Source organism: Erpetoichthys calabaricus, chromosome 6 (assembly GCF_900747795.2).
Source record: "Erpetoichthys calabaricus chromosome 6, fErpCal1.3, whole genome shotgun sequence".
In the NCBI taxonomy this organism is placed as follows: Eukaryota; Metazoa; Chordata; class Cladistia; order Polypteriformes; family Polypteridae; genus Erpetoichthys; species Erpetoichthys calabaricus.
The window spans coordinates 35,974,114-35,997,721 of NC_041399.2; the positions used below are offsets into that span (position 1 = coordinate 35,974,114).

At 40.2% G+C, this 23,608-nt stretch overlaps 1 protein-coding gene across 14 annotated transcripts in view; it reads left to right on the plus strand.

Annotated features, from left to right (window-relative positions):
* Window positions 1-23,608, plus strand: part of dtna (dystrobrevin, alpha) — a 468,481-nt gene that overhangs the window by 407,609 nt on the left and 37,264 nt on the right. For 10 of the 14 annotated variants that reach the window (XM_051929100.1, XM_051929099.1, XM_051929098.1 and 7 more), the window contains 6 exons: window positions 936-1,023; window positions 3,084-3,184; window positions 11,415-11,528; window positions 15,464-15,560; window positions 16,266-16,286; window positions 22,273-22,432. In XM_051929100.1, coding sequence (XP_051785060.1) covers window positions 936-1,023; window positions 3,084-3,184; window positions 11,415-11,528; window positions 15,464-15,560; window positions 16,266-16,286; window positions 22,273-22,432 — 581 coding nt within the window. The remainder of the gene's footprint in view (window positions 1-935; window positions 1,024-3,083; window positions 3,185-11,414; window positions 11,529-15,463; window positions 15,561-16,265; window positions 16,287-22,272; window positions 22,433-23,608) is intronic. The other 4 variants (XM_051929103.1, XM_028803487.2, XM_028803481.2 and 1 more) reach the window with 1 other exon arrangement.

Here is a 23,608-nt window from a genome sequence, read left to right on the forward strand (position 1 = left end):
GCCTTCATGTGTGGAGTACAAGCCAAAGGAGGTTATGCTCAAGCTTAGTAACACATTGGTTAGACCTCATCTGGAGTACTGTGTACACTTTTGCTCTCCAGGCTATGATTAAGAAATAGCAGCCCAGAGAAGAGTGTTTAAATTTATGAAAGAAATTAGTTCAATGGATTGAGACTGTTACTTTAAAATTAGTTCAGCAGGAACACAGGGACACAGTTGGAAACTTTTTAAGCATAAATTTCTCACAAATATTTATGTATGGATTTTGCAACCTAATTGTTTATTTGATGTTTTGGTTGAGAGGGAATTCAGCTTCACATGGCTACAATGCAAAGTTAAAGTGCAGATTAATAAGATTTATCTACAGCATAAAAGAAGAATCTTTTAAGGGAGGCATCTTCTTTTTCTGTAAAAGTTTTAAAAATCTCCTTCTTTCTTGTAGTGTTGGACTTTTTCCCCCTGTTTTTAAGGAGTGTTTTTAAAAAGCCAAGCAATCCTATGCTGAGACAAATACCATCCATTGTTACTTGTGTGTTGTGCTTTATGTGGTTTTTGTGATCTTCTGTTCTTTGTCTTGTCAGTTTATTTCTATGGCTAACATATTAGTGCAAAGAATTCATAAGTAGTATTTATAATTCAAGATGTTAATAAGCCATACTAGTTTTAGATGTAAATGTGCAGTGTAACTGACCCTTGTTTGTAAAAGTGTCTTATTTTTAATCTTTTCATCATAAGCAGTTTAAGATATTTTTATTTAGCACCATAATACTCCTGATATTCCTGCACATGTGAACTATTGAGGAAGCTAGAAGCAGTTTAATAGCTCTAACCAACACTGGGCATGCACTTTTGACTGCTGCCATGAAAAATTTGGAGCTGTGTGCTTCTATGATGCTGGTTCAGTTACTTTGGTGTTCTTTTTCTGTGTTTGGCAGCATGCTGGATAGCACCAGCCGTTTGGATGAAGAGCACCGTCTCATCGCACGTTATGCAGCAAGGCTGGCAGCAGATGCAGCTTCCACGGTGAGAGTATGAATGGCTATATGTCATCAGCACTTGTTATATGTTGTATCTGTTTATTAAAGAAGGGTGGTGTCACTCAATGGATTGTGCTACTACATTTATAGATTACTGATGCAGTAATAGTGGATTGAATTCCATGTCTTGTCTTGATTTTGTTGAGTTTTATTGATAAAATTAAAGAGTAGTACAGTAAAAGGAAACCACCAATAATAACTGATTTTGGTCTATTTTAAGAACAAAAACACATACCCACCAGTAAAGCAGCAGAGACATCTTATTAAACAGGGACATAATAAGAGAAAAAAAAAGAGTTAATGCAGAAGTGCGTGGCAAAGCAATGGGTAAAAAAGACAAAGAAAGGTAGACAGGAAAAAATTGCCTCATGGAACAGCTTTCAACCAGCTGTTTACTAACTGAACAGCATGGAACCAGTTGTGGATAGCAGAGCTAGAAGAGTTGTTGATCCGAGAATCAGAAAGTTCAAGAAGGGTAGGACTGTGAAATAAAGACTTCCAAATTGCAGGAGAGACAAGAGCAGGGGATTTCCATTATGAGGCTAAAAGCAACTAGACAGCAATGGTTGCAGTCATTAAAATCTTCTGCTGGGAAAGGGAAAGCGAGGAAAAAGAAGAAAGGTCTAGAAGGGAGTAGTATTTGAGGGGACAAAAGAATAGGACGAGAGAGAACTGCCACATAGCGTCACACAGCCACAGCCGGAGGACATTCCTAAAACATGTGGGGGAAGGTACCAGTAAATGTAAAGTTTCCACATGACTCTGTGGGTATTTGTCTAGACACTCTGGCTTTACTCCTACATCCTAAAAACGTGCATGTTAGGTTAATTGGCAATTATAAATAGACTGTTTGTAAGATTACACATCTGATGATGGCATGGAATACCTAGTCCGAAAGTCTACTTTAGTTACAGGTCTTACAGTTAGGTACAGTCAGTTAGGCAGACAAGAATTGAACCACTCCTGTTCCTTCAATGTGGAATAAGAGCAGGATCAGCTCTGGAAACCATTTGTAATGACAGCCACCCTTGTATTTATATTCTGATTGTGGGAGATGTCACTAATGTGATGCAAGAAGATCAGTAGGATGACTAAAATATATTTAAAACCAGCAGACACATAAGGATATAACCCAAAATGATCCAGCTGGCTATTTTTAACTCATTTATCTTTCAGGTTCATGTGGTGCTTGTGCTAATCTTGGCATCATTGAGTGCAACGCAGAAGCTAACTCAGGACAAGCTGACAGTCTATATTACAGGTCACATTTACTCGACCAGTTTAGACTTGCCAATTAACCTAACCTGCATGTGTTTGGGTATAGGAGGAAAAGCCAGACACACACACATTGAGAACACACAGTGGTTGCCTGGACCAAACAGTGAATATGGCGAGAAGACAGTGTGGCATATTCACTAAAGTGTTGGGCTGGAGACTTGGAAGGTGCCCATTCCATCTCTAGCAGTGATTCACAGCATGCCACTATTCCCTCTGTTTTTGACCCATTTATTCCAGTTCCAAATTTTGGGGAGCTGGGTTATATGCCAACATTGCACACCAAAGACAGAGTCCACCTTAAAGAAGGAAAGAAATACAATAGTGGCTCCCCTGCCCTAACTGTCTGTGAATTGTGAGAGTTGCCATTTAGAATCGTGCTCAGTAGATTTCCTTTTCTTTTCACTGGTATGCTTATTATTAAAATAGATTTTGCCTTTGTAATATGCTTGAAGATGAACAATTGGTGCTGTGTGTGTGTGTGTCTCTATTTGTGTACACTTATTTCATGTTCAGTAGCATCTTTTATTTCGCATTTATGAATTTTATACAGGACTGTCTTTCATGATTTAAAATTTGCTCTGCATTTTAACTCATGTATTGATGACTTTCATTGATCTGCCAAGAGAGTGAAGAGAAGCACTCTTCTGTCCAGCATTAGTCTTTGGGAATCGAAATTGTTTTGTAATGATAAAAGTCAATATTGTCCTTTAAGAAACCCCCTTTTTGTAGATGGGGTTATTTTTGACATAAATTTGTTTCTTTTTTTAGCAACAAGCACAGCAGCAGAGGGCCGCTTCTGATATTGCCTTTAGCCTTGATGCAAACAAGCAGCAGCGACAGCTCATTGCAGAACTGGAGAACAAAAATCGGTAAGCATGTCGATTTATCCTTTTCTTATATGAGCTATTTTTTCTGTTATGCTCGTGGCAAGAACCATATTCACCCTTTCTTCAACAGTTATGGACTGTGTACAAGAATGGCTGGTCAAACAGTAAATGAATATATGTAATATTGAATCCCAATAATGGTTAGGTAAAGTATGTACATGCAAGGGCTTTGGGTTTTCTTCAGCAGAGACACTAGCCTTCATTTAATTTCAGTCCTCTGTGTCTGGCGTAGGAAATGTGTTCTGTAAAAATTACAGCCCTACCAAAGCCACTAAATTTATTCCCCAGTGTCCACGAAGAATGTATAGCACTAAAGAAAGCCATTTACTATGGCTTGTCTTTTACAACATAAATAGTCATATAGGCTGTGACACCATGGAATCCAACAGGGCTGCACCAAACCCCAGCTCCCACAGTGCCTTGCAGGAATCCGCGGTGCCACAGCCACCCAGGAGGGCTGCCCTGTACGGTCCCAGAGGAGGTATTGCCTCAGCAATCCTCTCTTCCCCCGGTCCTTCCATTCCATTGGTGGCCGCCCGTCACACTTTACAAGGTACAAAGAACTGCTTGAAGTTGAAGTGAGGTCTCCGGTTGAAGCCTGTATTCTCTGCTGTGGATCAAGAGACAATGTCCCGGGAATGGCCAACTGGGATGTCTTTTGGCTATAGCCCCAAACAGTACAATATGTATTTTTGGACTGTTCTTTGTTTTTAAATTCCATCAATGAAGTAAGAATATCTTTTCAAACATTTGCATGCTAATCTAACTATATACTTTCAATCACATGCAGACATGCAGCCAGCCTGTCTTCTTGTGTAACCGTAGCTCCTCCTGTACAGGAAAATTCCAACTGTGTGTTTCTGAAATGTTTGTGTCCTCCTTTGTTTATAGTTAAACCTTATTGTGCCTTTGTAGTGTTTAACGTTCGACTGTAGTATTGTTAATTTGTTAGTCAATCATATTTATGTACAGATCAACAATCACTGATCCAGTAATCTAGTTCCACCAGTAATTCAGACATAATTTGCGTGAGCATAATTTCAAATTCCCCGGGTCAGCCTACCAACCTGCTGCTACTATTTTGGTGGCATCAGCTGTTGGCGCAAACTTGTAAACACTGACAAGCAAATCCTACTTGTTATTCTGCATTTATTATTATAGCCTGCTCACATTTAGTCTCAGCCATGGTTCCAATGCTTAGAGAAAGTGCTTCTTGTAGTGCAAAGCTCAAACACCATGTATTGTCCGTAACAGATCAAGTTGAACTTCTGAAAAATGTTGAAATTTGAGTATGTAGGTGCGCTGTCATGCTTCAAAATGCACCACTTCTCCAGATGTTATTTTTTCCAGATGCCTCGGCAGTTCAATGTAATGTTGCTTTATTAACAAACCAGTCTATTCATGGGGAAATTCTTTATTAACAAGTCGGTTAATGTCAAAAAAATGTCATCATTGTTGTTGTTCCATATGACTGAACATGCTTTCTTTGGCTTGTCGAAAAAAAGTTTTGTAAAATAAATGTCAGAAATAAGCTCCGCTCAGTTCGTTCAGCTTAAAACGTTTACATCCCAACCCACCGTTGGTACTTCAGGTGTGCCCCAGGGCTCTGTCCTGGGACCCCCCTTTTCATTATTTACCTCCTTCCCCTCTGCAATATCTTTCGTAAATATAACATTAGCTTCTACTGTTATGCTGATGACACCCAAATCTACCTCACTAGCAAACCTACTATTTCCTTTCCAACTTCCTCGCTTATTGATTGCATAGCAGAAATTAAATCCTGGTTTTCTTCAAATTTTCTTAAATTAAATATTGACAAAACTGAGGTTCTCCTCATTGGTACAAAATCAACATTATCCAAAACTGATCATTTTTCATTTGTTATTGATAATTCCTCTGTCTCCCCCTCCCCACAGGTTAAGAGTCTGGGTGTCATCCTTGATAGTACTCTATGTTTTCAGTCCCACATCAATAACATCTCCATATTTCCATCTGCGTAACATTAATCGTACTTGCCACTCCCTCCCTCCCCACACCACTACGATCCTTGTTCATAGCCTTGTCACCTCTCGTCTGGATTATTGCATTTCCCTTGTCTTCTGTTAACTGTTAAGGCTATCCACAACCTTGCCCCTCCATATCTGTCCGACCTCCTCCATGTTGCCATTCCCTCCCATACCCTTAGATTTTCTTCCTCCATCCACTTAACTGTCCCCTTCATCTGTCTTACCACCATAGGGAGCAGAGCATTCAGTTGCTCTGCTCTCCATCTCTGGAACTCATTACCTTCCGAGCTTAGAAACATTGATTCATTCTCTCTTTTCATATCTAAACTTAAAACCCATTTGTTTAAGACTGCTTTTTCTCTTTGACTACAATTTAAATTTTGTATTTTTAGTTTTGTTTATAATCTGTGTTTTATTTATTGTTCAGTGTCCTTGAGTCTTTAGTAAGGCGCCTACGAATAAATAAAATGTATTATTATTATTATTAAATACATGTCTCAATCAACTCAGCATAGTGTCTCTTAGTAGATTGATTAACCAGACATGCAACCTAGCGGCATAGTTGATAGCTACACCCTACTTCTCCACTATTGACTAATTCTAGGAAGTTTTGGGTCCCCCCTTGTTTGTGCAAATCTAACTGCCAGTGATTCAACAAACTCACAGGTCCCAGTGATGCTGGATTAGTGAAGGTCTACCTGTGTGAAACACTTAGACTGTTTACATATGACTGCATTTCCCTTGTATAGTACACTGAGTCTTTCATAGCACAATGTTTAAAGAAAGCATCTGACAGCAATACAGATATCCAGATATGATATAAACATATATGATGTTTATCATAATTTTGTTTTTGCTGCCAAATCACATGGTTGTTTTTGTCTTGACATTCATTTTTCAAAATTTACAGTCAGTCTTAATTATTGTTTGTGGCTTATCCACATTCCTCTCCATAATGGTTCTGTGCACAACAGATTTCCACTTGCCATCTGCTTAGGCAGTAAGGGCCTTGTTCACTGCTACCTTATTTAATACAGACATGATATGTAACTTTTCTGTTCTTAGAGCAACAGTGACTATTTGCTCCTCATGGCAAACAATGAAAAATATTCTCCTCTTATTCTAGTCACAGAAATCACAAGCTGTGATGGTCAGCCAGTTCACAAAGGGGATCAAAGTGGGACCCAAACTCAGTTTTGCCCAACTCTAACCATTATCCTTCTAAACTTGAACATTGTATCCCCAATTAAGAACATGGTACCTATTACGATATTATGAAACCTATATTTACAATACACGTATTGCTTTAAAATCGTTAATAGTAATGCAACTGACTTGAAAATGGCAAAACCAAAAACACAGCAGTAGTTTCTAAACTTGGAAGTGCAAGCAATTTCTATCATAAAGTGTGTGTATTTGAATTACAAATAAACTTTGTTTTCCCAAAGGGAAAAATGAGTAAATGCTTAAATTTTGTACGAGTATATGAAAAACTGGTACCACCTAGTGTTCAGTATTATAATTGTCATTAATGTCTGGCCCATAAGAACAAAGTCAGGACGAGATCCTTCTGCGTTGTCTTGTTGTGGTTGACCATACCTCTCACCATGCCTACTGCCTTCCCTGGCTTTGAAATTGCTCTGTCACAACCTGGGCTCATTCTTTGTATTTTAAGACATGTCCTCTGCTTTTTCTAGGCTTGCATTCCATTTTCTCCATTCCTAACTGCTTAAGTCTACTTCCATGTGGTTTGGATCTGTTACTTTCGTTATTTTGATTTTAACTTTAGCTTAACTCTATTTGTCTGAACTTCACTCTAATGGGCTGTCAGGTGACTCAAGTACATTGGCTTCCTATTTAATATTAAATGTCTGTCAGAATTGTAAATGACCTGTAGAGTGCTTTGCTTCAACTTTCCAGAGTACACTACTTCTGTAATCTCTGAAACACTCCTTCTGGGTCACTTCTTCGTCCTTCTCAATATTCATATCCAGATGGAAGCTGTATCCTTGTTTTTAGAGATACTTAGCTGTAATAATGAATGATAACACCACTTAAAAAAATTATCAGCAATAGGTCCATGACTGTCTTCCTCATCATCCATCCATCCATCCATTTTCCAACCCGCTGAATCCAAACACAGGGTCACAGGGGTCTGCTGGAGCCAATCCCAGCCAACACAGGGCACAAGGCAGGAACTAATCCTAGGTAGGGTGCCAACCCACCACAGGACACACACAAACACACCCACACACCAAGCACACACTAGGGCCAATTTAGAATCACCAATCCACCTAACCTGCATGTCTTTGGACTGTGGGAGGAAACCAGAGCGCCCGGAGGAAACCCAAGCAGACACGGGGAGAACATGCAAACTCCACGCAGGGAGGACCTGGGAAGCGAACCCGGGTCTCCTAACTGCGAGGCAGCAGTGCTACCACTGCGCCACCGTGCCGCCCCTCTTCCTCATCATGTAAAAGAATAACCATAACGGAGTCATCAAAAGTATGTGGACAACCCTCCAAATTATTGAGTTTAGTTGTTTCTTTGTCAACAGGTGCATAAAGTCAAGCACATGGCCATGCAGTCTCCATTGACAAATGTCGGCACTAAAATTGGTTGTACTAAAGAGAGCTCAGTGACTTTTAACTTGGCACTGCCATAGGATGCTACCTTTGCCATGAGTCTGTACATGAAACCTTTGTTCTACTAGATCAGCCCCAATCAACTGTTAGTGCTGTTATTGTGAAGTGGCCGCCGAGTGCTGAAGAGCATATTGTGTTAAATTCGGATATCCTCTGTTACACAACTCACAACAGAGTTATAGACTGCCTCTAGAAACAACATCAGCACAAGAACTGTGTGTCACGAGCTTCATGAATTGAGTTTCCATGCCTGAGCAGCTGTACACAAGCCTAAGATCAATAAGCACAATGTTAACTGTCTGCTGGAGTGGTATTAAGCAAGTCACCATTGAATTTTGGAGCAGTGGAAATGTGTTCTCTGGTATGATGAATCACACTTCACTAGCTGGCAGTCAGAAGGAGGAATGTGGGCTTGGCAGATGACAGGAAAACGCTACTTTCTGGTGTGCATAGTGCCTACTGTAAAGTTTAGTGGGAGAGAGATAATGGTCTGGGGCTGTTTTTCAGGTTTGGAGCTATGCCCCTTGGTTCTAGTGAGAGAGGCTGTTAATTGTCCAGCACACAAAAACATTTTAGACAATTGTGAGCATGGAGTTGTGAATGAGGCACATTATCTGCATTGTGAGGAAGTGTAAGTTATGGCACTATGACTCGATGAGGACCCGAAAGGCTGGATCAGGCCAAGGCGTCGCCCACATAACACCTGGCTGCGGCAGATAGAGGGATTTCCGTGGGGGCAATTGGACCGTGTGTCTGCCTGGTGGGTTGCCAACCAGGATCCCGAGCTGTTTTGTTGTGTGGTGGGTGTGGCAACATGCTGTACCAGTGCATGTTTCCTAACCTGACCTGACCTGTGAGCTTCTAAGTTTGTGGCAACAGTTTGGAGAAGGCGCTTTTCTGTTCCAGTATGACCTCGCCCTTGTGTACATAGCCAGGGCTATAGAGACATGGAGGAACTTGAGTGACCTGCACAGAGCCCTGATCTCAACCCTATTGAACACCTTTGGGATGAAATGGACTGTGAGCCAGGTCTTCTCATACATCAATACCTGCCTTTACAGATTTACTTTTGCCCGAATGGGCATACAGCTGGATGACTTGACATGTGGAGTATGCCTCACAAGTAGTGTGAGATTTTTTTCATGGATGTTTTTGAGATTGTTTGCTGTTGTCCAGTGTTGGTCACCATATTCCAGTGATTCCCAACCACTGTGCCGTGGCACATTAGTGTGCCATGAGAGATCATCAGGTGTAGGCTACCGTGAAAATTATCCAATTTCACTTAATTGGTCTGAAAATTATTATTTATTTACTGCAAATAATTTGTCTTTGTTCATCTATGCGACAGTGACAGGCAGAACAATTAAATACTCTTCCACTAGGTGGCAGCAGATGGCTAATTAATCTGTGTACAGTAATCCCTCGCTATATCGTGCTTCGACTTTCGCGGCTTCACTTTATCGCGGATTTTATATGTAAGCATATTTAAATATATATTGTGGATTTTTTGCTGGTTCGCGGATTTCTGCGGACAATGGGTCTTTTAATTTCTGGTACATGCTTCCTCAGTTGGTTTGCCCAGTTGATTTCATACAAGGGACGCTATTGGCAGATGGCTGAGAAGCTACCCAACCAGAGCGCGTATTACGTATTAAATAAAACTCTTAAAGCTAGCTACCAAGTTGCTGAACTCATCGCCAAATCAAAACAGCCACACATGGTGGCAGAGACTACCTGCCTGCAAAATCATTGTAAATGAGATGCTTGGCCTTGGTGCTCTTAAAGAAATAGCCCAAGTCCCTCTCTCAAATAATACAATTGCCAGACGTATTGATGACATGTCTGCAGACATTGAAAGGATCGTTTTGGAAAAGTTGCATGTCAGTGGAAAATTTGCATTGCAACTTGATGAATCTACGGATATCAGTGGACATGCACAACTTTTGGCAAAATTGTAGACGGAGACACCATCAGAGAAAACTTACTGTTTTGCAAGGAACTGCCAGAAAGAACAACAGGAGAGGCAATTTTTCGAGTTGTATCAGAGTACCTTGAACAAGGAGGATTTAAGTGGGAAAACTGCATAAGTGTTTGCATTGATGGAGCAGCCGCCATGTTCAGGCGCACCAAAGGATTTGTAAGCAGAGTGAAAGAGCAACATCCAGATGTTATTGCAACATATTGTTTTCTGCACCGTGAGGCACACGTTCCCAAGATATTACCAACAGACCTAGCTCCTGTATTGGACGATATTGTGCGCATGATAAACTTTATGAAGACAAGACCTGTAAAAAGTTGCATTTTTGCATCATTGTGTAAGGAAATATGAACGGAGCATAAAGTGCTATTGCTGCATACAGAGGTCCGGTGGTTGTCCCGTGGCAAAGTTTTAGCCTGTGTGTATGAGCTGCGGGAGGAACTAAAAGTGTTTTTGACAAATGAGAGGTATGATGACACTAAGTTGCTTTCAAGTGATGAGTGGTATGCAAGACTCGCATATCTGATGGATATATTTCAACATTTAAATGACCTGAACACACGGATGCAAGGCCGAAATGAAAACTTGCTCACAAATGCAGATAAAATAAATGGATTTCGTTCAAAGGTGCAGCTCTGGCAACAACATGTGGAAAGTGCCAACCTTGACATGTTCCCACACACCCAGAAATGGCAAGGTATCAACATTGCTGCACTGTGTGAGACAACAGGCCAGCATTTGAAAACTCTTGTACAGAAGTTGTCATTTTATTTCCCTTCAGTTTCCACTGATTGCCTTGACTGAGTTAGGAACCCATATAGCTCAACCGCAGTTGGAAAGAACATGACTTTGCAGGAGCAGGAGGAAATACAGTAACTGTACTGAGAGAAAATCGTGGTTTAAGCTGAGCTTTTCTGATCTACCTTTGAACAGTTTTTGGCAGACTGCTGCCAAGGAGTTCCCCATTCTAGCAAGCAGAGCTATTTCAGCCCTGCTCCCATTTTCCACAACCTACCTATGCGAGCTTGGCTTTTAAAGCATAACTGCCATAAAATCAAAAAAAAGAGAGAGACTCAGAGCTGTTGAAGAAGATTTTTGTGTGTGTGTCTTTCTTCAATTCCTGCGTGTATATCAACGTTTTGTTCAACTAAACAGGCCTAGGTTTCACACTGAGTAAGTACATTGTGAGTAAATTGAAACTAGAAGATTATATTTCATTACATATACTTTTTGTGACATTTTTGTTTGGTTGTGTGCTGTGGGATTTTTCTAATGTAAAATATGTGCCTTTGCTCAAAAAAAGTTGGGAAACACTGCCATGTTCTATCATTCTGTCTGAATTGCTGTTATCTCTGTTCACTGTGAAAAAAATGCAATTACATTTTTTCTCTACCATCACTACAAACCACATGGTGTAAGTAATATATTAAAAAAATAAAATTTTTAGGTGGAGTATTCCTTTAAGCACACTTTATGTTGATAAATGTTACTACATAATATTAAACAATGTTACCTAGAAATGCCTTTTAGTGAAGGAATGATCTCTCATTGCTTTTGCTGATGGTGTATTTTCTAATTTCCAGAGAAATCCTTCAAGAGATTCAGCGACTGCGACTGGAACATGAACAGGCGTCCCAGCCTCCTCCTGAAAAGGCACAGCAGAATCCCACTCTCCTAGCAGAACTTCGACTTCTCAGGTATAAATATGTCTACAAGTACTTTTCCTTTGACTGTCTTGTGTCCATCTCTGAAATGCACACTTACATCATGAGTTTTAGTCCGGTATCCTAAAAGGAATCTCATATCATCTGCTCCACTTCTGGCTCCCAAATGCATCTTTGCATCACCACAGTAACTTATTTACACAGACACATCAAATCTCTCAGCTTTCCTGTGAATCTCAGAGACTTTTTTTGTTTTTGTGTCTCCCATGACTGTGAAATTTGCTTTTTGTGTCTTTTGCCATTATGTTTAGTATTTAGGGCAATACAAAATCTTGAGAATTCACACGACTCATTGGGGGCAAGTTACCATACAGAATCCCAACAAAGAAGCCATACAAACGAACCTGCCTCCTATTTACTACTTCTTCTTTCGGCTGCTCCCGTTAGGGATTGCCACAGCGCATCATCTTCTTCCATATCTTCCTGTTCTCGTCATCTTGCTCTGTTACACCCATCACCTGCATGTCTTCTCTCACCACATCCATAAACCTTCTCTTAGGCCTTCCTCTTTTCCTCTTCCCTGGCAGCTCTATCCTTAGCATCCTTCTCCCAGTATACTCAGCATCTCTCCTCTGCACATTTCCGAACCAATGCAATCTCACTTCTCTGACTTTGTCTCCCAACCGTCCAACTTAAGCCGACCCTCTAATGTACTCCTTTCTAATCCTATCCATCTCTTCTCCACCCATTCTACCCTGCCTGCACTCTCTTTTTCACCTGTCTTCCACAATCCCCATTACTCTGTACTGTTGATCCCAAGTATTTAAACTCATCCACCTTCACCAACTCTACTTCTTGCATCCTCACCATTCCACTGACCTCCCTCTCATTTACACACATTTATTCTGTCCTGTTCCTACTGACCTTCATTTCTCTCCTCTCTAGAGCATATCTCCACCTCTCCAGGGTCTCCTCAACCTGCTCCCTACTATCACTATAGATCACAGTGTCATCAGGAAACATCATAGTCCACAGGGACTCCTGTCTAATCTCGTCTGTCAACCAGTCCATCACCATTGTAAATAAGAAAGGACTCTGAGCCAATCCCTGATGTAATCCCACCTCCATGTTGAATGCATCTGTCACTCCTACTGCAGACCTCACCACTGTCACACTTCCCTCATACATATCCTGTACAACTCTTACATACTTCTCTGCCACTCCTGACTTCTTCAAACAATACCACAACTCCTCTCCAGGTACCCTGTCATATGCTTTCTCCAGGTCCACAAAGACGCAATGCAACTCCTTCTGGCCTTCTCTATACATGTCCACCATCACCCTCAGAGCAAACATTGCATCTGTGGTGCTCTTTCTTGGCATGAAACCATACTGCTTCTCACTAATCATCACCTCACTTCTTAACCTAGCTTCCACTATTCTTTCCCATAATGTCATGCTGTGGCTTATCAATTTTACCTCCCTGTAGTTACTACAGTCCTGCACATCCCCCTTATTCTTAAATATCAGCACCAGTACACTTCTTCTCCACTTCTCTGGTATCCTGGTTAAAAACTCCACTGCCATCTCTCCTAAACACTTCCATGCTTCCATAGGTATGTCATCTGGACCAACAGACTTTCCATTTTTCATCCTCTTCATAGCTGTCCTTACTTCCTCCTTGCTAATCCATTGTGCTTCCTGATTCACTATCTCCACATCATCCAACCTCTTCTCTCTCTCGTTCTCTTCATTCATCAGCCTCTCAAAGTACTCTTTCCATCTGCTCAACACACTCTCCTCGCTTGTGAGTACGTTTCCATCTTTACCCTTTATCACCGTAACCTGCTGCACATCTTTCCCAGCTCGGTCCCTCTGTCAAGCCAATCGGTACAGGTCCTTTTCTCCCTCCTTAGTGTCCAACCTCTCATACAACTCATCATACGCCTTCTCTTTAGCCTTCGCCACCTCTCTCTTCACCTTGTGCCTTATCTCTTTGTACTCTTGACTACTTTCTGCATCTCTCTGACTATCCCACTTCTTCTTCGCCATCCTCTTCCTCTGTATACTCTCCTGTACTTCCCCATTCAACCACCAGGTTTCCTTTTCCTCCTTCCTCTTTCCAGATGTCACGCCAAGCACCCTTCTTGCTGTTACCCTTACTACATCTGCTGTAGATTCCCAGCTGCCTGGTAACTCTTCATTTCCACCCAATGCCTGTCTCACCTCCTCCCAAAATTAACCTTTCGACTCTTCCTTTTTCAACTTCCACCACTTGATCCTTGGCTCTGCCCTCACTCTGTTCCTCTTCTTGATCTCCACAGTCATCCTACAGACCACCATCCTATGCTGCTTAACTGCACTTTCCCCTGCCACCACTTTGCAGTCTGCAATCTCCTTTAAGATTGACTCTTATGCATAGGATGTAATCTACCTGTGTGCATCTTGTATGTAACCCTTGTTCCTTCCGCTTCTTAAAATGCATATTCACCACAGCCATGTCGATCCTTTTGGCAAAGTCCACTATCATCTGACCTTCTTCATTCCTCTCCTTGACACCATACCTACCCATCACCTCCTCATCTCCTCTATTCCCTTCACCAGTATGTCCATTGAAATCCGCTCCAATCACCACTTTCTGTCCCTTGGGTACACTGTTCATCACTTCATCCAACTCGCTCCAAAAATCTTCTTTCTCATCCATTGCACACACAACTTGCGGGGCATATGCACTAACAACATTCATCATCATCACACCTCGAATTTGCAGAATCATAATCATTACTCTGTCTGACATACTTTTCACCTCCAAAACACTCTTGACATACTATTCCTTCAGAATAACCCCTACTCCATTTCTCCTCCCATCCACACCATGATAGAACAATTTGAATCCACCTCCAATCCACCTGACCTTACTCTCCTTCCATTTAGTCTCTTGCACGCACAATATATCAAACTTCCTTCTCTCCATCATATCTACTAACTCTCTCCCTTTACCAGTCATACTGCCAACATTCAAAGTTCCTACCCTCAGTTCCACTCTCTTTGCCTTCCTCCTGCCTCCGTACACGTCTCCCCCCTCTTCTTCTCCTTCTTCTTCTTCTTCGGCCAACAGTAGCCCAATTTCCGCCAGCATCCTGTTGGCTAACAGAACTGGTGGCAGTCGTTGTTAACCCAGGGCTCAACCGATCCAGTATGGAAATTTGTGTTGTTGTCTGCATATTGATTTGGCAAAATTTTACACCTGATGCCCTTCCTGACGTAACCCCTTCCCCATTTATCCGGGCTTAGGACCAGCACAAATAAACACTGGTTTGTGCATCCCCTGTGGCTGGGTTAAAATTATATTATATAACTAAATATAGAAAATGGCACATTTTTTAAAAGTAGAGTGACATGTAATTCTACTAAATTAAGTAGAAAATAATGCCACTGTTAGTTTATGTGTTGAATAAGAGTTTTTCGTAATGTAAGCAAATTGCATAATTTATACACTATAACATTTACCTTCAAACCTATAAGAAATTTTAGAAGACATAAAAAACCTATGATGGTGTAATTTGCAGTCTGATTCTTGCTAATGATATGATGATTACTGTTCAGTTTGTTCTGGAGAGTAAAAAACGAGTACAGAGAAAGAAAAAAAACTTAGCTACTTTAACTGAACAATTCTTATTACGTCCCTAAAGCCAATGTCATATTGCATGTCAGATTTGTCGACTGTAGTTTCATCACTGGACCATGTCAGTTTAAACAACTGGAAATCTTAAATGTTCTTTGGCTAAATTGGCTGAGTATTTTCATGAAACAGCTATGCCATATCTAAAAGGTTTGCAAAAGTCCATCTGGGTCTTGCAGCTGAAAAGACATTGAAGTGATTAGAACTTCAGTTTGACAGAAACTTTCTCAGTGAATCGGCATGTCTTGGCATTCCCTGAACTATATATTTTCCTTCTATTTCCCAGGCAACGCAAAGATGAGCTTGAGCAGAGAATGTCTGCTCTCCAGGAGAGCCGCCGGGAGCTTATGGTTCAACTTGAAGGACTTATGAAGCTGCTAAAGGTAAGCCACTTGACTTAGGCTGTTTAAATGCTTATTTTTTCATGGAGTTTGACAAATGAGAGATGACCATTCAGTCCATCAAGCTTTTTGGCAACCTAATAAGTTGAGCTCTCATCTAACCTTTTCACAATAAATGGCATACTGAACTTTTCAAATTAACCCTTTGATAACTTTGACTCACTTTGAGAAATTTCAGAGTGTTACTGCAACATCTCACAAAAAACTGTCATTGTTTGTCATTTTTTAATGATACTATGAGGTAGGTGGGCTACTGCGTCCTTTCAACTGGAGGTTCATTTCTTAAACTCCGTTTGTCTAGTAAAGATTTTTGGGGTGCTAAAATGTATCTGAAGGCATGGTAGCCAGTCAGGAACTAATCCAAACAGAATCTCACTCCATTGTATGGCGCACATGCTGTACTTACTGAACTATGTTAGAGGCACCAGTTAATCTCAAAGCTTGTCTTTAGAATGCGCGAGAAAAATCAAAGTCTGTATGGGCATTAAAATGTTCTGATCCATGTAGCCCACCAAAGCCCTTTCGGCACTGGGAAGTGCTTACAGCAGCTGTCAAAAAGACAAATCTGAGTGGACACCTCACAGTACATACTGAAGTCTCTTCTCCTGTCACTGTACTGATAGGTGGACATTAAACTGCTTGTTGGTGTGATAACATTTCAATTTTCACCATTAACCTTTCCTGCAGGAAGAAGAGATGAGACAAGCTGTAAGTCTTAATGGGAGCAAAGAAATTTAACTTCTAGTGCTAATCCTTTCATTTGTTTGTTACTTTGCCTTGGGCTTGATATTGCTGACTTTTCAAATGTATTTGTCTAGTGGAATGAGTAATGCAGTGGTCTTTGGCAAATGGCTTGTGGAAAAAAGAATGCATTGACCTAAAAAAATAATCATTTACACTTCGATTGTTTTCTTTGATGCCCACAAGGGGAATCCTGAGATACCCTCCGTAACAGAAACTTTATTATGCCACTCATAGCCCAAGTAGCAGTCTCACAGTTTCATATATGCTAATGAAGGCTTTTTAGAGAACTAATCACACTATGCCAACTGATCATTTGTCTTTTTAAAATGAAATACAGTCCGCTTAAAGAGTACTGCTTTTGGATTGAATTGGATGCTTGAGGATTTCTGTTTTCTTAATAACACTATTTGTATTTTATTCTAGTGTAAAGCACATTGTATGTGTGGTCAGAATTTGTGTTTGAGCTGTCTGCATGCTACTTGTTTTTGGGCAGAGCCATTTAGTTTGAATGTGCTTATTTAATATTTACTGTACTGTTCTGCATTTGTCCAGTTTTACTCAAACTAAATCCTTTTTTATGACATTTTATGTATTGATTTTGCACCCAGGCTCTTTTCAATTAGAATCTAAATAAAACTACTTTTCTGGATAGAAAAAAAAACCTGATTTGCCTTTCCATCTCTGTTCTTAGGTTCCATCTGACCTGTTTATGCTGCTCTTCACATATGCTTTAGTCATCCTGCATCCATGTTGTAGGACCTTACCTCTACCCTTTTTTATGAGTCCCAGTTTATTTCATTCATTTATTCATTCATTCATTCATTCATTCATCTAATACTGCTTATTTATTTTTAGATATAAATGTGAAAGCTAGGAAATAGCCATAGACAAGGCTCACCCCAGAGAACATCCACATATGTTGACTTACAGTATGTCCCACTGCACATGGCTTTCAAATGGTGAAGTAAAGCCAGTCAGCTCAAAGGAAATTCATGGTGGTGACAAAGATGAAAGGGTAGGCTCTCGCAAGTACTGTGTTTTGATTGGTGAATCATCAATATAATGTTGAAAATCTTCAACCATTTCAGGCCACAGTTACAGTAGATACTCCAGATATCGACTCCTGATTATGAATTAAATTGAATTAAAGTAGAAGCTTTTCACTGTAATTCTGGGCATGTTTCTCTTGCATGCATATCCACCACATATAAGCACAGTCACAACTTTGAACATGTCCTTGATTTACCAATAAAAACACAGTATTTGCTAGAGCGCAGCCTTTCAACTTTGACAGGTGAAAATGACCATCTTCAATTCAAGGCATACTGTATTTTATGTTGCTTGCATTGTCACTGAAATACATAAATGAAGAAATTGTAAATCAGTACATAATTACATTTGTAACAAAAAACATATTTCAAGATGCATTTAATTATTTTTTTAGCACATATCATTATTTAATTATTGCATTTATTTATTTGCAAATGGATTTAATTTTGTCAAAAACATTCCATGATAGGTACATAATTTACACAGTACAATGAATTACATGATTGCATATACACTGCACAACAATTTTTTCTAAATTTTAATTCCTGAAAATATTTTGGTTATTAAAATAGACGGCTTCAAGCTCAACTCAAAACTAATTTCACACAGACAGTATCACATAGAAATTTGGAGAAACGAGAAATGAGCTTTTATTGAATTTAGTGTGTTTAGACACATAATAATGATGACACATTACATTAGTTCAATTGAGCTAAAATGTTTAGTTGCTGAGTTTAATTTGTATTCAGCATCTGATGCCTCTCATTTCAATGTCCTACAATTGTCAGCCAGCATTGATTCCATTTGCTCTGATTCCACTTTTCCATTGTTGCAATATCCTGATGACACCATTCACCATGTTTATCACTGACTGCACCATGATTAGCAGGGAAGAAGCCCAAGTGTTAAAGTAGAAATTGAATCTTTAGTGACATGTTGCACTTCATAGTTTTGTATGCTTGAAACAGCTGGATGTAGTTTAGTGTTCTGCAATTTCCAAGAAAAGTCTCAACAACATCCTTGAGTCCATCCAGCTGCACTACCAGATCTGTGAGCTGCTTGTCATTGACGGCTTCTCTAATTTGTGGACCAACAGAAATGCTTTCAAATAACAAAAGTAACCATGGCATCAAATATTCATGTAAACATCTTTCACAAAATTTGTATTGGTGCAAGTTTTATATGAAGAGGAATCAACAATATCTTTGTTGTGTCAACAAGTGGTTTATGTGCCTCCCTTTCTTCATTAAAACCAAAGGCATACTGATCGGCCAGTTCCTTTTAATATAATGAGACTGTTTAGCATTGGCTGACCCGTTTGCAGGACTTGCTGTATTTGAGCTGCATTTCTAGTAGTAGTGCCACTACTTTTAGGCCACCACATATGTTCTACTTGTATTTGTTTTACTATACTTGCATTTTGATCTATGAGGCAAATTCAACAGAGACCCAAAGAAAAGTCGTGGCACCAACCAGGCTGCCCTATTTAACCCACATCACCAAAAAAAAATTTCACAGACAAAAGAAAAAGGTGCTCGAGGGCACAGCAACTGAAATAAAGTAATCATCTAGAATATTGGCCTTGAAATGGCTTCTCTACAGGTGGAGTTAGGCTTTGGGTAGCTCCAAGCTGGTCAGTTTTCTGATCCAAAAAGTGACACTACCTTACAGGGACATCCAATTTTTATATTATCTGGGTGGGAAGAGGAAGGGCTTCTCTGTTTCAATTTCCCTCACTTGGATGCCTTCTCTTCACTGTGAAGGAAACAGAAGGAGACAAGACCCGTAGCGACAGCGCCCCCTCTCATCCCAATGGGATATCACATACCTCAGATGAGCCCAGAAGGCGATCCTTGTCTGACACTATAGAATATTAGAACACTCTAGACGAGAACAGGCCATTCAGCCCAACAAAGCTCGCCAGTACTATCCACTTATTTCTTCCAAGAAAACATCAAGTCAAGTTTTGAAAGACCCTAACGTCTTACTGTCTGCCACACTACTTGGTAGCCAATTCCAAGTTTCTATCGTTCTTTGTGTAAAGAAAAACTTCCTAATGTTTGTGCGAAATTTACCCTTAACAAGTTTCCAACTGTGTCCCCGTGTTTTTGATGAACTCATTTTAAAATAACAGTCTCGATCCACTGCACTAATTCCCTTCATAATTATAAACACATCAATCATGTCACCTCTTAATCTTCTTTTGCTTAAACTGTAAAGGCTCAGCTCTTTTAATCTTTCCTCATAATTCAACCCCTATAGCCCTGGAATCAGCCTAGTCACTCTTCTCTGGACCTTTTCTAGCGCTGCTATGTCCTTTTTGTAGCATGGAGACCAAAACTGCACACAGTACTCCAGATGAGGCCTCACCAGTGTGTTATAAAGCTTGAGCAGAACCTCCATGGACTTGTACTCCACACATCGTGCTACATAACCTAACATTCTGTTAGCCTTCTTAATGGCTTCTGAACACTGTCGGGAAGTCGATAGCTTAGAGTCCACTATGACTCCTAAATCCTTCTCATAAGGTGTTCTCTCGATTTTCCGACCGCCCATTGTGTATTCAAACCTAACATTTATACTTCCAATGTGTAATACTTTACATTTACTGACATTAAATTTCATCTGCCACAAATCTGCCCAAGCCTGTATGCTATCCAAGTCCTTCTGTAATGATATAACAGATTCCAAAGTATCTGCTAATCCACCTGTCTTGGTATCATCTGCAAACTTAACCAGCTTGTTACTTATATTCCTATCTAAATCATTTATATATATTAAAAATAGCAGCGGCCCTAGCACTGACCCCTGTGGAACACCACTCTTAACATCAGCCAGTTCTGATGAGGTTCCTCGCACCATCACCCTCTGCTTCCTGTGTCTGAGCCAATTCTGCACCCATCTACAAACATCACCCTGAACCTCCACCTCTTTTAATTTGATGCCCAACCTCTCATGTGGCACCTTATCAAATGCTTTCTGAAAGTCCAGATAAATAATATCACATGCTCCACTTTGATCGTATTCTTTTGTTGCCTCCTCATAGAATTCCAGCATGTTAGTAAAACACGACCTCCCTCTTCTGAACCCATGCTGACTGTTCAGAATAACTCCTGTCCTTGCCAGGTGTTGCTCGATCTTATCCTTAATAATTCCTTCCATTAATTTTCCTGCGATGCATGTTAAGCTTACTGGCCTATAGTTGCTTGGATCTGCCCTGTCACCCTTTTTATATAATGGGATGATATTTGCCATTTTCCAGTCCTTCGGAATCTCTCCAGTGCGCAGTGACTTTCTAAAAATATGCGTCAAGGGTTTATATATGTACTCACTAGCCTCCTTAAGAACACGAGGATAAATATTATCTGGTCCTGGTGATTTGTTCGATTTCAGCTTATTTAATCTGAGCAGTACTTCTCCCTCTACAATTTCCAAATCCCTCAGTACCTCCTTAGTAGTCGCGTTTACCTCTGGGATGTTATCCACTTGCTCACTTGTAAACACCTCAGAAAAATGTAAGTTTAAGGCATCCGCTATTTCACTGTCTGTATCTTTTAATTCCCCTTTACTATTCCTGATGCACTTGACCTCCTCCTTGACTGTTCTTTTACTACTAAAATACTGAAAGAATCTCTTAGGGTCTTCTTTCACCTTATCTGCTATATTCCTCTCCAACTGTCTTTTAGCCTTCCTGATATCCTTCTTAATGGTTGCCCTCATGTTCTCATACGCTCTACAATTCACTTTGCAGGCATTAGTCTTATATGCCTTATAAAGCAGTTTTTTCCTTTGCAACTTCTTTTTTAAATCTTTATTAATCCACTGTGGAGTTTTTTTTAGTTTCCTATTAATTCCAAATTTAGGTGTGTATCTGTCCTGCATTACATGTAAAACATTTTTAAACCTGTTCCACTGCTCCTCGACTGTCTCCACACTTAAAAGCTTATCCCAGTGTATCCTACTTAGACTTTGTCGCATCTGCTCAAAATTAGCCCTACCAAAGTTCAACTTAACAATTTTAGTCTTTGCATCTGCACTCTTACAAAATACTGAGAATTGTATTACATTATGGTCACTTGACCCTAGTGGTTCAATCACCTCTACACCCTCAATTCTATCCTGATTATTACAGAATACTAAATCCAGACAGGCTTCACCCCGTATTGGTGCTTTAACATGCTGTGTTAAAAAACAGTCACTGATTACTTCTAAAAACTCCTGCTCTTGTACTCCGCCATCTGTAAGGTTATCCCAGTTAATATTTGGATAATTAAAGTCCCCCATGACTATAATATCTCCCTGTAAACTTGCCTTTTTGATATTACTAAAAAGATGTGTGTTGAAATTACTGTCTGAATTGGGTGGTCTATAACACACTCCTAAAATAAGACCACTTTCCCTAATATTTTCCAGGCGAAGCCACATGTCCTCACTACGATGGGGCTCATCATCCAACTGAAGAAGACTTACATTTAAATCCTGCTTGGCATAAACAGCAACCCCACCTCCTTTTCTGTTCTGTCTATCCTTCCTAAAAAATGTGTATCCCTCTATGTTACACTCATCCCCATCTTTGTTATTTAGCCAGGTTTCCGAATATGAGAGGAAATCACAAAAAAGCAATTGCAATAAAATGGTAAACAATAGGAAAATTTTGTGATCAGCAGGCAAAATTCATAAGATACACCCAAAAATGCTCAGGAAGCAAAATCCAGTGATATTTGTCTAGATATTTTATATGCTAATTTCTTTATGTCTGTTTCACCTCAGCTCTAACTCCAAGCACACTTTTGTATGTGAGCAGTCACTGCACTGTCACCTGTGTGGGTTCTTAATCTTTGTTTCTACTTATGGTAAAGATTACCTCTGATTTTTAACTACGCTTTGCTGATGGTTTCAGACTCAAGGGGCAGGCTCCCCTCGCTCATCGCCTAGCCATACGATCAGCCGGCCCATCCCCATGCCAGTTCGCTCCGCATCGGCCTGCTCAACTCCAACCCACACACCTCAGGACTCTCTCACCGGCGTTGGAGGGGATGTTCAGGAAGCCTTTGCTCTGGGTAGGTGTTTTGCCTTTAAAAGTATCTGTCAAATGCTTTTATTGTGTTACTTATTTGCTGGTTTATTTTTAAGAGCTGGTCAGGGATGGGGAGGTGGCTCCTTTACCAAGAAAGATCCCCTAGTCATTTGCCATTGATTTGATCTGGGCTTTCTTTACTCATCTCACCTACCAGCCTGAATATGTGCTTGATTTTAAATTCCAACAGCCATGTAAAAACCAAAGCTGCTCTGTCACAAACATTTTGGTAATAGATTTATATTCAAGAAAAAGCTCCCATTTTCTCTCAGCTTTTTTCTATTGCATCCTTGTTCCTTTTTGTTTTGAAAATGGAGCACAAAATTTAATAGTCAGTCTCAAGCTCAGACAGGGCAGTGTACAGTCAGCCACTTTTGATCCTTTGCCTTTCTTTCAGTCCAAATTGAGTTTCATATTAGCAGCACAAGATAAGGGGATGAATGTCTCCCTTCACAATATACACTGAGGGGCAGCAGTGATGATGCATCGCCATGTCATATTTGACAGAGTGTGCGCCTGTGCATCGCTGAACTGTCAGTGCCTGTGGTCGCACTGCTGCTCTGCTCTCCAACTACTGTTAGTCTTTGCACATCATTTTTGGGGTACTGCAGCACTCCCAGCATCCCCTTACCACACCCGACTGGCACAGGTATGAAAACAACTTGGATTGTGTTTAACATTTGCTTTTAACCTGAAAAAAGGCAATGGTGTGCATCAGTAATGGAAATTTGATAACCCAGAGAATGTCTGCTTGATGGAAAAACTTTCCCCAGGATTAAGTTGTTGGCTCTGTTGAAATCACTGCTCTGCCATCTGTCCTTGTGATGATGAAATTAGAGAGAAACCTGCAGGAGCTCAGACCCCTTTAAGCACAAAACATGGAAAGAATGCCACAAATCAAAAGACCTACAGTGTGCAATCGTAATAATATGAGAAGAAGGACACTAAGAGCAAATAAGTCTTTAGAATGTTAACACAGAGTGGGACTTATATTGCTTTTTTCTCTGTAAAATTGGATTATTTAATGAAACAAATGTGTGTGCCCAATTAAACTAACATCATGGCCGCCCACTCATACTCTTAAGCAGACTAATGTACTTGCTGTTGTCTGTACCCAGTCGTAAGCTTTAATTACACGTCTCCATCTCATAAATTTCTC